Raw genomic sequence first — 11,531 nt, forward strand, 5'->3', positions numbered from 1 at the left:
AAACCTTTTCAAAGTGGTCATGCCCATTGACACTCTCCTCAGCATGGGACAAAAGTCCTGCTGCCCTCACACCCTCATCAACACTTGATATTGACCAAATTTTAACTTTTTGTTCTTCTGATGGGTGTGAAATGGTATCTTGCTGTGGTTTTAATTTGCATATCTCTCATTACTAATGAGGCATTTGGTGAAAATGATGAAACAGACAGAGAAGGAGCCTGCCAGGTGAAGATCTAGGGAAGAGGTAGGTGGAGGGGTGGCTGGCAGGTGCCAAGGTCCTGTGGTGGGAAAGGGCTGGGATGTGGAGGACTCCAAAGAAGTGTGGAAGGGGTATCACTGTACCTGGGGAGTGGGAAGAGTGGCTCAAGACAGGGTAGCATAGGTCAGATCAGCTGGGCTGTGGCGAGGACTTTCTTTTACTCTGGGTGAGACAGGAACATGGGAGGGTTTGAGCAGGGGGAAATGGTCTTACTCCTCCCTCTGGTTTCGTGAGGAGAATTAGGATATTTGGGAACTAAATTGACATAGGAGGGGAGGGTGTTCTGTATGGCCTGTCTCCCCCACCCTACCTTCGACTCACCAACTAGAATACAAGTTAGCCATGCAAACAGACAGCTGTCCTTGCCCTCATTCTAGGTGGTGAGTAGGGGGACTTACAGGTTTTCATAGTCCTTGCTTCACAGATGGAAACCAGTTGGGTGGGACCTGTGGATTTATTTCTGTGCCCCCACCCCTCACCCCAGGCCCGGCATGGCCTTGTCTGGAGTTGGTGGGCTCACAGCAGAGCTGAGGGCGAGGCTCCAGCCTTAGGTCCTTTAGACACAGGATGGATGACCCCCAGGCAGGTGAGAAGACCCACCTCGGCCCCTCCCTTCCCTACTTCTTTCTCCCACCTGCCGGAGTGATCTTTCTCAAGCAAGCTCTAAACAGGTCCATTCTCAGCTGAAAATCTTGTCTTGGCTCCCACTGTCCCTGGGGCAAAGTTCAAACTCCTCTAGGCCCTGCAGGCCCAGCAGATCTGACCTCTCCCGCTTGCCCACCCCACCCCCATCCCTGGGAGCTGCTCTCAGTGACTCTGAAGTAGTTACTGATTCTAACCTCGGGCCTTTCCCCTCGGTATTTCTTCACTTCCTCTGGGAAGTTGCCCCGGACCCCTGTCAGGTGACCCGCTTCTTGACACAGCGCCCTGTGGCCTCCCCCCCATCAAAGCACACTTCCCTTTGCTTAACAATGTTCACTTCGTCTCTCTCTCTCTTCCCCACCGAAGGGAGGTGCCCTTCGGTAGAGACCCCGAGCATTTTGTCCAGAACTGTGTCCCCAGCTCCGGGAATAGTGTGACTGGCACGTAGCGGGTGCTCGGTAAACATTTGCGAAGTGGAGGAACGGATGCCTTCTGCTAGATGATGCCAGATTGCTTTGCAAAAAGGCTGTGGCATTTCACACTGCCGGGAGCCACGTGAAGGTGTTCATTTCCTCGCATCCTCCCCCGAAATGTGTATCGTCCCTCGTCAATCCTACGCTCTTCGCGAGGCGCCAGCCTGACCGAGGAAATTTCCGCCCCCCTCCCCGAGCCCGAGGCGGGGGCGGTTTCGGAACATCAGGTGCCCAGACCCGCGGCTCGCGCGGCACAAGGGGGCGCCAGAGGCGGACGACCGTGCCGCGCTGAGCTGGCGGGCGCGCGGGGTCCCGGAGGGGGTCCGGCCTCGCTTGGGGGCTCCTGGCGCCGAGCGCGCGCCCCCGGCGGTCCGCTCGCTGCGGGGAGATCCGCGCCGCGCCCGCCGCGGGGCCTCGGAGCCGCCCGGGCCCGGCCCCCAGCGCCACGCGGCGCTGGCCCCGCCAGCCCCCGGCGCACCTGCTCGGGGCGTGGCCTCCGGCGAAGGCGCGCCTCGATTGGCGGGAGGTGACAAGGGGCGTGGCCCCGCCCGGCCCCGCCCATCCGGGGGCTGGAGTACTTAAAGGAGTTGGCGGCGCGTCTCCACTCACAGCGCAGCGGCACGGCCTCACGGGTAGAGTCCCGCGACCCCTGCGCGACCCGGCGACCCCGGCTGTGTCGGCCACCATGCCGCGCTCTTTTCTTGTCAGAAAGTCCGCCTGCTCCCGCCGGAGGCCCAACTACAGCGAGCTGCACGACTCTGCTCCAGGTGCGTGGAAGGGGGAGAGGCCCGGGGGGCTTCGGGAGACCCGCGAAGGCCGCGTGGGGGCGCGGGGCGCGGGGCCCAAACCAGGCCGCAGCTCGGGGCCCGGGGGGGCGGGAGGGCGTGAGGAGCTCGGGGCAGGTGGATGCGGGCGGCTGGGGGAGGGCTTTCCGAGGGCGGGGGTCTGGCGAGAGGAGGCTGCGCGGCGGCCGAGCCCCGACGGCGGGGAAGCCGGGAGGCTCCTCTGGGGGCGGGGAGGCGCCGGCGGCGGCGGGGGCGGCGGGGGCGGCGGGGGGAGCGCCCCCGAGTCGGGGCTGGACGGCGGCGCCCGTCGCGAAGATCTGGAGGCCGGGGCGGCCCCGTGAGGAGGGGCCCGGGCAGGACGGGCCGCCCCGGCCGGCCGTAATCCTTTCATTCCTCCAGTAAGTACTGAGTGCCGGCCCGCGGCCCCCGCCCGCAGCAGGCTACTGTTTGTTGACTGACTGCTCGACCGCATGCCTGACCCTGCCCTTTTCTCCGTCTCCCCTCAGAGTTTACCTTCCAGCAGCCCTACGACCAGGCCCACCTGCTGGCGGCCATCCCGCCTCCCGAGGTCCTCAACCCCACGGCCTCTCTGCCCACGCTCATCTGGGACTCTCTCCTGGCACCCCAAGCCCAGCCGATGAGCTGGGCCGCCCTTCTGCCCCAGGAGGTCCCCAAGGCCGTGGAGCTGACCTCCCTGTCGGACGAGGACAGTGGGAAAGGCTCCCAGCCCCCCAGTCCCCCCTCACCGGCTCCCTCGTCCTTCTCTTCCACCTCAGCCTCTTCCCTGGAGGCCGAGGGCTATGTTGCCTTCCCAGGCTTGGGCCAGTTGCCCACGCAGCTGGCCGGGCTCTCCGTGGCCAAGGACTCCCAGACTCGCAAGGCCTTCAACTGCAAATACTGCAACAAGGAATACCTCAGCCTGGGTGCCCTCAAGATGCACATCCGAAGCCACACGCTGCCCTGCGTCTGTGGCACCTGCGGGAAGGCCTTCTCCAGGCCCTGGCTGCTGCAGGGCCACGTCCGGACCCACACCGGTGAGTGTCCCTGCAGGCCCCGCTCTTCTCACCGCTGCCCCCCCTGCCTTCTCTGCCATCCCTGGGTCGGGGGTGGGGTGGAGACCGGGCTTGCTGTGATTTTCGGAGAGTAGAAACTGAGGCCAGAGTCTCCTCTGACTTCTGGCTCTCTGAAATGTTTGGCAGAAACATTCATTCATTCATCAGCTAAGCAGATGGGTGAAGTAGGTAACTTTTTAAGTCTCCGAAGTCTCCATCTCTCCACCAAATGGATTGGAGTCGGATATGGGAGAGGTGCAACCAACACCTTGCTGCCGGGGCCAGGTGTGAAGGGGCCCCCCCCTCTCTCCACCTTCCCCTGGCCCATCCCCACCCCAGCCAGGCAGGATGTCGTCAGACCCCCCACCTGGCTCTAAATCCTGCTTCCAGAACTTCACACCTTGAGCCAGTGTTTCACCTCTCTGAGCCTCAGTTTCCACATCTGTAAAATGAGCATAAGGACATTTTGTGGGGTTTCTGTGCCAGTTAAATGAAAGAAAGCGTGCGGAAAGCACGTGGGCCACTGCTTGGTACATGATAAGTACACAGAAATGGTTTTGATATTTGCTCTGCTTCCATACTGCTTGACCTTGGGCAAGCAATGTCATGTCTCTGAGCCTCGGGATTATGCTGGCATAATCATATGGGGTGGATTCTGATAGCGTTTTATAGGGTGGCCGTCAAGATTCAGTGGGTCCTTAATCACTTCATGATAATTTGTTATCATGCTTCTCAGATCTGCTCTCCCCATCCCTGCCATGTAGTAGATAAAACTCAGTCTTACTACACAGACCTAGGAAAACAGTTATGTCTTGATGTTTCAAAAACAACACTAAATGTGTAGAAAATTGTGAAAAGAAGGCTTTTCTATCCTCTGACTTTCTGGAAATGTGAAAGAGGTAAACACAGTAGCCACTGTGTTTTCAGAACTTGAAAGGTGGAGGCTCCCATATTTGGGGCTGCTCTTTGGGGAGTGACTTTGGGAGAAGGTTCAAGGGTCATAGCTATCAGCTTTGGGGTCAAGCTGACTGGGTTGGAGACCTTAGTTCTGGCATTTCCTGGCCCAGTGGCTGACCTCTGAGCTGTGAGGGTCAGTGGGGCAGTTTGTTAGGCCTAGTGTTTCATTTTGCAGGCATTATTGATGTTGTCATTACTCCTCCAGAGTGTCCCTGGCATCCTCCCCACCTTGCAGACTATGGCTCCCTGTTTCTCTTACTTTGTGCACACATAGCCCTGATTTCAAAGGGACCTGACGTAAAGGTCCAACTGCCTGGCCTCTGTCCAGGGTGGTTGCCCAGCTGAAGAGGGCTCTCTTAGGAGGAGTCAACCCTTGGGGTCCTCCCCTGAGCCCCCCAGCTTCCCCTCCCCACACACATTATTTTCATGTAAAGGCACGGCTGGGACACAAAAAGCCTGTTGAAATGCACCATCACCATCTTCATTGACTCCCATTGTGTGCCTTAATGGTGGGCCCAGTGGGTGGGGGCTGGGGGTGTGGAGCAGGTGCATGGGCCAGTGGTGCCCAGCACCTGTTCCGGGCCGCAGCTGCTGGCCCACAGCGTGTCAGGCCCCTTTAATCCGGGGAGTATCGCATGTACAGTGCCCCCCTCGGCGGCCTTTGTCCCCGCCGGCCTGGTGCCGATTTCACACTCGCCAGGATCACCATAAAGACGTCTGCGGGGGTGGGGGATCTGCAAGGGGTGCAGGTTTGTGCCTGCTGCTTAAACACACAGACCTCCACCCCATCGCATCCTATAAGGCCTCCTTCCTCCTTTGTTCACGTTCATGTCTAATCATACATGACATAAAGGTAATGTTCACCAAGCACTTGCTGGATGGGAGGGGCAGGGCATTGCCCAGGTCTTCCATCACCTGGGTTAATGCAGTGAATCGACAGCCCTAGGAGGGGAGGTACTGTTGTAACTGCCACCTTACAGATCAGAAAACTGAGGCACAGAAGGAAATCACTTTCCCAAAATCTCACCTCTGAGGGCTGGAGCCAGGGCTCCTTAACCTCTGCCAGGCAGGTGAGAGGGAAGTGGCTTTCTGCACCTTGGGGAAAACAGGACTCCTTGCCCTTATCCATATCTGCATACAGTAAGCCCTTCCTTCACAAGGGAGGGTGTGAAGGAGGAAGAACTTCACTTGGGCCTTGTAGTGCAGTTAAGTCCTTCAGGCCTAGTATGCAGAGGGTGCTCAGTGTCAGAGCCAATTCACTCAGACATCCCTTCCCGAGTCCTGCTAAATCCCCTATCTCCGTGGGCCTGTTTCCTTGTGTATCCATAGTCAGCCTCAGGCCTCTGACTCCCGGACTCCTCCCTCCCGGTGCCCAGTACAGGGCCCCTGGTACCCAGTAGGCTGAGGCCATTCGCTTATTCCCTGCTCTTGAATTCTGACACTCGGGTTTAACAAATGGCCTGTGGCCTCAAGGCATATCAGGCTGGGAGCTGGAAAGTAGAATTCAATTTTTTAGTAAAGAGTGTTCAGCATTATTGCCTGGCACGGAATGGAAGATTGATAACTACTCGTTTAATGAGTTATTATTTGGACTTTTTAGTTAGGAAATGCTGCACCCCCAAAGGGAAAAAAAATACAACATTGTTGATGTTTTTGGACTGTGAACTCTATTGTCTTAGTTGGGGCAAGAATTATAAAAAGTTGGTGAATAGCATTATCTGGTGGTGATTGATGGGTCAGGTTCCTCTGAGGCTTTAAAAAAAAAAAAAAAAGACTTACGTGTTGTATAATGACTTATTGAGCACTTACTGTGTACCTAGCTCTATGTGCATGATTCGTTTTCAGTACCACCTTGACCAGGCAGGTGGTGTGAGGGTGACAGGTGGGAAGGGGTTTTTAAATAAGTCCTAAAGTATTTCTGTAGCCTCTTGGGGGTCCCAGGCCCTGAGCCCTTGGAATGAATTCAGGGGAGGCCCCTGCTCTAGTGGGACTTGGTCTGTTTGGGGGACAGACAAGGCAGAAATTACCAAACTGGTCAGAACATGGTCAGCCTTGTGATGGAGAAGCAGCTCAGAGAAGTGGCCTAACCTGCTGGGAGGAGGGGTGTGGCAGGGAGCCTCCTTTAAGGCTGACTCAAGCTTTGTCCTCAGATGAAGTAAATCCAAGAGTGATCATGAGGGACACCCACTACAGCCCCCTTAACTGAGAGGCCTTCTGTGTTGTTGGAATCAAGGCTCTAGAGTCAGGCTGCTTGGTTCTTGCTAGGTGACCCTGTGTATGCCACTTGGCTTCTCTGTGCCTCAGTTTCACCATCTCTATAAGCTGAGGACAAGGGTAGGATAAAATAAGTATATGATGCTCCTCACCATCCCTGGCACAAAGTGTGTGTTCAGTAAATGTAGTTGTCATCATTGTCCCAGCTGGCTTTGCCTGGAGAAGGCTTTATTTACCATCTCTGGGTTACCAAGTCCTATGGGGGCGGGGGTGAACAGCTCCATTTTACGGATGAGCAAATGGACACTCAGAGAAGCCACATGACTTGCTCCAGGTCACATGGTGGGAAGTGGCCGAGCTCCCAATCCTATGAAGGGCTTCGGACACTAGATATGGCCTGTTTTTTTCTGGATGACAGGATTCCTTCAGGGCTGGGATGATCTGGGCTCTGCAGGCCTGGGTGGGTGGACAGGCATTTCGGTAAATAAATGGCAGCTGTTATCCCAAGTGGTTTCAGCGCTCAACTCTCCTGTTTTCCTACCCCAGGTGAGAAGCCGTTTTCCTGCTCCCACTGCAGCCGTGCCTTTGCCGACCGCTCCAACCTTCGGGCCCACCTGCAGACCCACTCAGATGTCAAGAAGTATCAGTGCAAGACCTGTTCCCGAACCTTCTCCCGCATGTCCCTGCTGCACAAACACCAAGAATCAGGCTGCTCAGGGGGCCCCCGCTGACCCTCAAGGCTCCTTCTGCCTCTCCAAGCCCTTGCCCCATTGTAGCCTCCCCAGCTCCAGAAGGAAGGCATCCCATCCTTCTCATTGCCACAGAATTCCCTTCTGAGTGCCCCCATTTGGCTGTGTTGGCCCCACAGGACTTTGAGGACCATTCCAGTTCTCTCTGCCCTAGGTGCCCAAGTAGGCTCTGAGTATGGCCTTTCTGTGGACGGCTGATAGGGGAGGTGGCTTGCAGCTGAGTGTTCTGGAGTCGGCCTCTCTGTGTGGGTTTGTGTATCCAAAGGTGTTTGGATACAGCTGCTTTGAGCTCCAGGATAAAAGCCGACAGACTGATAGGAAGTTTCCCCCCTCACTCAGGGGAACCCGTTCCTCCCCCACCCGGAACCCTCAGGCCACCCGTCCAGGAGGCGTGACCCAGGTTCAGCCCAGGGGCCTGTGGGTGGCCACTGACACAAGGACGTGTCTAGACCCCAGGATGCCCCCAGGCCCGGGCAGCTATGTCAGCGTCCTGTTTGTCACGGTGGCACCTGTCTCATGGGCAATTTAACAACAGTCCCAAAAGGGACTGTGAGTAATTGCTGTCACTTGTTGGGGGCCCGAGTGGGGTGCTTCAGCCCAACCAATGTGTCTCCCAGAACTATTTTTGGGGTCTGACAGGTGGGCCTGGGAGGAAGATGTTTACATTTTTAAAGGTACACTGGTATTTATATTGCAAGCAACATTTTGTACTAAGGAAACGTTTTGTATAGTTATATGTACAGTTTATTGATATTCAATAAAGTGGTTAATTTATGTATTAAAAAAAGTCTACTTAGTTTTATAGAGGGGTGAGTGTTTTAAAGGGCCTTCAGGAAGGGAGGAGGGGGCAGGGATTCATGGAGCTCAGATAGTTCTGACATGGGCTTAAATCCTGTTCTCAAACATGTGGCTTTTGGACCTCTGAATTTGTCGGGGACCTTATTTGTGGGTTTTCCTCTGAGCCTGGGTGTCCTGTCTGACGTGGAAGCTGGGAAACACCTGCGGGCCAGTGAACAGTAGGGGTGTGTGTGTAGGTTCCTCATACTTTACACTGTGACCCTGATTTATTCTCTCATCCGTCCATTTTGAGGCTGACCAGGCCTGCAGAGTGAGAAGCCAGCGCCCTGGGTCTCATCAACGAGACAGGCTGCTGAGCTTTGCCCCAGCACCGCAGGACTTGGGGAGGGATTGGCTGCTTCTCCCAGATGAGGCATGGAATGCAGTGAGCAAGTAGGGGACAGAGGATGTCCTTCCTGTTTCCAAGGGCTCTGGGCCCCACTCTGGCCTCCCTGTCGGACCCACACCTCTGTCTGGCTGCTGGGTACCAAATGGCCTTTGATGCACGGAAATTGGCTGGCTGGAGCCGAGAGGGTGAGAAGCCAGGCCAAAGGGTAGGGGTCATTCAGCTTCCTGCTGGAGGACAGGACGGGAAGACGGTCAGCTCGCGTCCTGGGTTGGGATCATTCACTCCTGGCTGGCTATCATGGTGACCTCACCTCTGGGGCCCTCCTGGGGCCAGGAGAAAATGAGTGTCCTTTCTGAGCACAAAAGGTGCTGAGGTGCCAGTTTCCTGCGGGGAGCTGAGCAGGCGGTTGCAGGCGTCCCAGAGCTCCAGAGCCCCAGCGTCAGGCCGGGGGTGGGGGGAGCTTCATGTTCCAAAGGAGAGATGATTCTTTCTTCTAAACAGGAAATGGTGACCCGCAGGCCGGGAGCAGCCCTTAATGACTTGCAGCTTTCCTCCCAAAAGAAAAAAAAAAAAGTTCTCTAACAATCGCCAAATTGTAGCTGGCCTCCCTGAAGGGAAGTTAGGGGGTTGCGGGGGCTGGGGGCTGGGCACCCATTTGCTGAAGGCCTACTGTGTCCCATGTCCCTGTGCTGTCATGTACAGACACCCCACAGTAGGTGCTGACACCAGTGGTGAGGGGATACATGGCTTCACACACTCCTGGGGTGGGGGTCGCCTGTCGCCTCATGGAAAGTCCCCCGCCCCTCCGCATCCAAACTGGGCTGTACCAGGCTCTGATCCTCCTGGGAGTCGGATGCCTGGCTCGTGCCCCTGTCAGGGCCTAGAGCGAGGCTCTTCCCCTCTGGGACCCCCAGTTTCTGCCTCTATAAAATGGGGGCCGTGATGGTCGTGCCTTCCTCCTTGGAGACTAGAACGGGGCTTTCATTCCGCCGGTCTTGATGAGCACCATGTGTGCCAGGCCCTGTTCTAGGCCCCCGGGGCAGAGCGGTGAACAGAGTCCTCCCTGCACTCATGGAATCTAGCTTCTCGTGAGGGACATAGGAAAAACCAAACAAGTGACTAAATAAACATGCCGCTTTCCTACAGTGATGGTGCCAAGATGGAATTAGAGCGAGCGATAGGGCAGGCCCGCTTGATAAGGCAGGCAGGAGAACCAGGGCCCTTGCTGCGCTGACATTCCAGTTGAGACCCCAAGGAGAACGTTCCAGGCGCTGAGGGAGCTCAGAGGCTGGAATGAACTTGCTCTCCGACAGCAAAAAGGGTGAGGGGGGCTGGAGGGCAGAGGGACAGGGTGGGGGACGAGTGAGGCGCCCACATCCTGCAGAGGGAGTGTGCGGTGTGAGGAGTCGGGATGTAGTCCAGCTTCAGGGCAGCCCTTGGCACCTAAGCAGGGGAGTGGGTGCCCTGGCTCCTGGTGCAGCACGCACTTAGCCAGAGTCAGGGCAGGAGAGAAACAGCTGGAAGCCCGGAAGTCCCAGGCAGAGCCGGTGCTGGCCTGGCCCAGGGTGATGGAGGCCGTGGGGTGAAGGCTCACTCAAGAAGCAGCGTGGCCGGGGTGCACACCTGAGAGCTTAGTGAGTGAGGGTTATTTGGGGTTATTAAAAAGGGATGTTGGCCCCCAGGGGCCGAGATGGGGTAGGGATAAGAGGAATGAGGAGGGTCCCTGCGTCCTGATGGGGAGCAGTCCCCACTTAGTCACATTGCTAAGTGAAAAAAGTAACATGCAGTACATGCTCCCTTTGTGGGAAGAAGAGGAAACAGGCATGCTCTTCATTTCTGTTTGTATTTGCATACAGAAACAAACTCTGGAAGGATCTACGATAGAAATATTAAAAGCATTTCTCTAGGGAGTCGCAGGAGGGGAAATGGGGCTGCTGAGACAAGAGAGAAGGAGCAGAGAGACAGTTTTTTAGATTTTTTCTTATTATTTTAATGACTTTTTTTTTTTTTTTTAATTCAGGAGAGACACACAGAGAGAGGCAGAGACTTAGGCAGAGGGAGAAGCAGAATCCTGATGTAGGACTTGATTCCAGGACCCCGGGATCACGACCTGGGCCAAAGGCAGACACTCCACCACTGAGCCAGCCAGGTGTCCCCCCCACCTTTTTTTTTTTTTTAAATTAATCCCTACGCCCAACATGGGGCTCGAACTCACAACCTGGAGATCAAGCGTCGCATGCTCTACCGACGGAGCCAGCCAGGCACCCTAGTTTTTTACATCTTGAAAACACGTTTTATTTTGAAATAATTTAACCTGACAGAAAAGTTGGGAGAAAAACACAGCAAACTAGGATCTTTCATTCAGATTCTTGAAAATATCGAACATTTCTCCTGCTTGCATCTTCTCTCTCTGCACATGTACACACCTTCCCACCCGTCGTTGGCTTCGGAGTCATTGGAGAGTAAGTTTCAGACGTGCTGCCCCTGGACTGTTAAACAGTTGAGCATGGATTTTTAAGGTCAAGAACATTCTCTCCTATAACCATAGTCCAATGCTCAAGATCAGGAAATGGAACATCGGTGCAATACTATTATCTAATGCACAGACATGATCAAGTTTCCACAACTGTCCCAGGGATGTCCCCCCCACCCCATAGCACGTCAGAGGTGAGGTGGAGCGAGGTCCCAGGCCACACACCTGTCCTGTCTCCTTATTCTGAGACAGTTCTTTTCTTGATCTTCCATGATTTCGACTTTCTCGAAGCATTAGGACCAACCGTTTTGTAGGATGCCCCCCGATTTAGACTCTTCTGATGCTGCCTCATGATGAGGTTCAGGCGGTGTGCTTTTGGCAGAACCACGGGAGTAGCGTGGTGTCTTTCTCGGTGCAAGGTATCATGAGGCACATGGGGTCTGCTTGCCCCGTTACTGGAGACGTCGACTTGGACCACTTGGCTAAGGAGGTGCCTGCCAGGTTTCCCTGGGATCGAGTTCCTTTTTTTTCCCCTTTTGTACTTAATCCGTATCTTGTGGGGAGACATTCCGAGACCATGTGAATATCCTGTTACTCCTCAAACTTCCACCCCCAGCTCTTAGGCCTCACTGGCGATTCTTGCCTAAATCAATTATTCCCGTGGTGGCTGCCGAGCGGAGATTTTTCTAGCTCCCGCGTTCCTTCTGTTTTTCCTGGTCGGCTTTCTATGGTAGCGCAGGA

General features: G+C 55.5%; 1 protein-coding gene across 1 annotated transcript; it reads left to right on the forward strand.

Moving 5' to 3' along the window:
* Nucleotides 1-1,959: 1,959 nt before the first annotated feature.
* SNAI1 (snail family transcriptional repressor 1) lies at nt 1,960-7,918 on the forward strand. The gene is made up of 3 exons (XM_038572576.1): nt 1,960-2,141; nt 2,666-3,193; nt 6,929-7,918. Exons 1-3 carry the CDS (start codon nt 2,060-2,062, stop codon nt 7,111-7,113), a joined length of 795 nt encoding a protein of 264 aa, XP_038428504.1. The 5' UTR covers nt 1,960-2,059; the 3' UTR covers nt 7,114-7,918.
* The last annotated feature ends 3,613 nt before the right edge of the window (nt 7,919-11,531 follow it).

This window comes from Canis lupus, chromosome 24 (assembly GCF_011100685.1).
Source record: "Canis lupus familiaris isolate Mischka breed German Shepherd chromosome 24, alternate assembly UU_Cfam_GSD_1.0, whole genome shotgun sequence".
NCBI lineage: Eukaryota > Metazoa > Chordata > Mammalia > Carnivora > Canidae > Canis > Canis lupus.

Coding starts and splice junctions, on each gene's coding strand:
- SNAI1 (XM_038572576.1), top strand. CDS start 2,060: ATGCCGCGCTCTTTTCTTGTCAGAAAGTCCGCCTGCTCCCGCCGGAGG. Junction 2,142..2,665: donor GCTGCACGACTCTGCTCCAG/GTGCGTGGAAGG, acceptor GTCTCCCCTCAG/AGTTTACCTTCCAGCAGCCC. Junction 3,194..6,928: donor CCACGTCCGGACCCACACCG/GTGAGTGTCCCT, acceptor TTCCTACCCCAG/GTGAGAAGCCGTTTTCCTGC.